Genomic DNA, 1,515 nt, shown 5'->3' with positions numbered 1-1,515 from the left:
GTACTAGTACCATGCAGACTTCATGATCCAGAATTGCAGCTCAAAATTCTGTAAACTCGAGGAGACAAGGCGAGCGAAACCGGTAAACTAGGTAAGCTGACCATAGTGAAAGAAAAACAAAACAACAAAAGCACAACACAAACAAATCCTTCACTATCGAAACAATAACTACAGTATTAAATAAATGTAAGAGTATGTTTCACAAATAAAGCAGCATATTTGGCAAAATAATAAAATTAAATATTAAAAAAATAAATATTCTTCATTTCAAAGCTTAATTATAATATTTGTAGCACAAAAATGCAAGATAAAAGCAAATCATTTTTCATTATTTGAACAGCTTTAACAAACTTTTTCATAAACTAAAAATAAGTAAAATATTTTAAAATAAACTTAAAAAAAAATAATTTAAAAAATTTTAATATAATTTTAAATATTTAATTTAATTTTTATACAGATGTTGATCTCTATCGAAATGTGCGTACTGTATATAACTACAAAAACAATGAAAATGGTACTTTTTAAATGAATGTTACACATGTGTAATACGTAATGTAATAGGCTTTCATTTTTTGTTTTTGAAGTAGTTGATTGATTTATGTAAAAATTAAAATTTTAATATGTAGTGCAATTTCTCGCTTACAACAAACAATTGCTTATATATTTTTGTCGTTGGTGATGTAAAAGTGCAACAAGATGTATTAGAAAATATGTAATGTTCAACAGTTTTTACATGCTCGATATTTTAATTTTGATTTAATTTAAAAAACTGAATAAATAATTGTTTAATTTTGAAATTATCATTTCAATTACAATTAACTTGCTTGTTGAATGTACGTTTGAGAATGAAGATAACATAAAAATATACATATATATATATAATAAAGTATTGATAAACGAGTAGTAGTATTGTTATTTTTTGGCAGATGTTTGAGAAGGTGTTGTACAAAGGAAGAGTTTCATTTTTCTTGTATTTTTTATTTGCATTTTCTCATAACAAAGAAACCGCTTTTTGTGTTTTGTGCGGCAGGGCGTTGGCTAGGGAATGTGCGAACCATGATGACCGTGGTCCATCTGCCCACCATCACAATGATTATCCGAGGTCTAGGGTTCTCAACCCTCTGCCAACAACCTAATATTTTCCTCCGACAGTTTGGGATGGCATACTATGATTACCCGTTCTTACTGATGAAAGGCAACCGGCCCGGTTGCAATAGACTGCCCACTAAGCTGGTACTGTCCAACACTCTTTATTTTACTAAAATGCTTGTGCTGAATTATGTGCCTATTACCTATCGCACTATTGCGATTCTTTTCTCATTTCGAAACACTGATACTATTTCATCGTTCTAGCAAATTTGTATAATATTGTTAACTCCGTGTTGTCGCTGTAGATTAGTACATCATACCCGCATAGCGAATTTCTTACTGGCCGAAGACGATGCATCCATGAAATCTCATATTTGTTTGGCAGAAATGCACATTGGAGGACGACCGATTGGGTCAGAAAAATTT

The 1,515-nt window shown here is 30.6% G+C and overlaps 1 protein-coding gene across 1 annotated transcript; it reads left to right on the top strand.

Annotated features, from left to right (window-relative positions):
• The first annotated feature begins 22 nt into the window (after positions 1-22).
• Tsp_14677 (conserved hypothetical protein) lies at positions 23-1,136 on the top strand. Its single transcript, XM_003368041.1, has 4 exons — positions 23-82; positions 458-514; positions 627-698; positions 936-1,136. Exons 1-4 carry the CDS (start codon positions 23-25, stop codon positions 1,134-1,136), a joined length of 390 nt encoding a protein of 129 aa, XP_003368089.1.
• Positions 1,137-1,515: the final 379 nt, after the last annotated feature.

The sequence above is a fragment of the Trichinella spiralis genome (genome assembly GCF_000181795.1).
Source record: "Trichinella spiralis strain ISS 195 chromosome Unknown Scfld3215, whole genome shotgun sequence".
Classification (NCBI taxonomy): Eukaryota; Metazoa; Nematoda; class Enoplea; order Trichinellida; family Trichinellidae; genus Trichinella; species Trichinella spiralis.
This window is presented reverse-complemented; position numbering and strand designations above follow the sequence as displayed.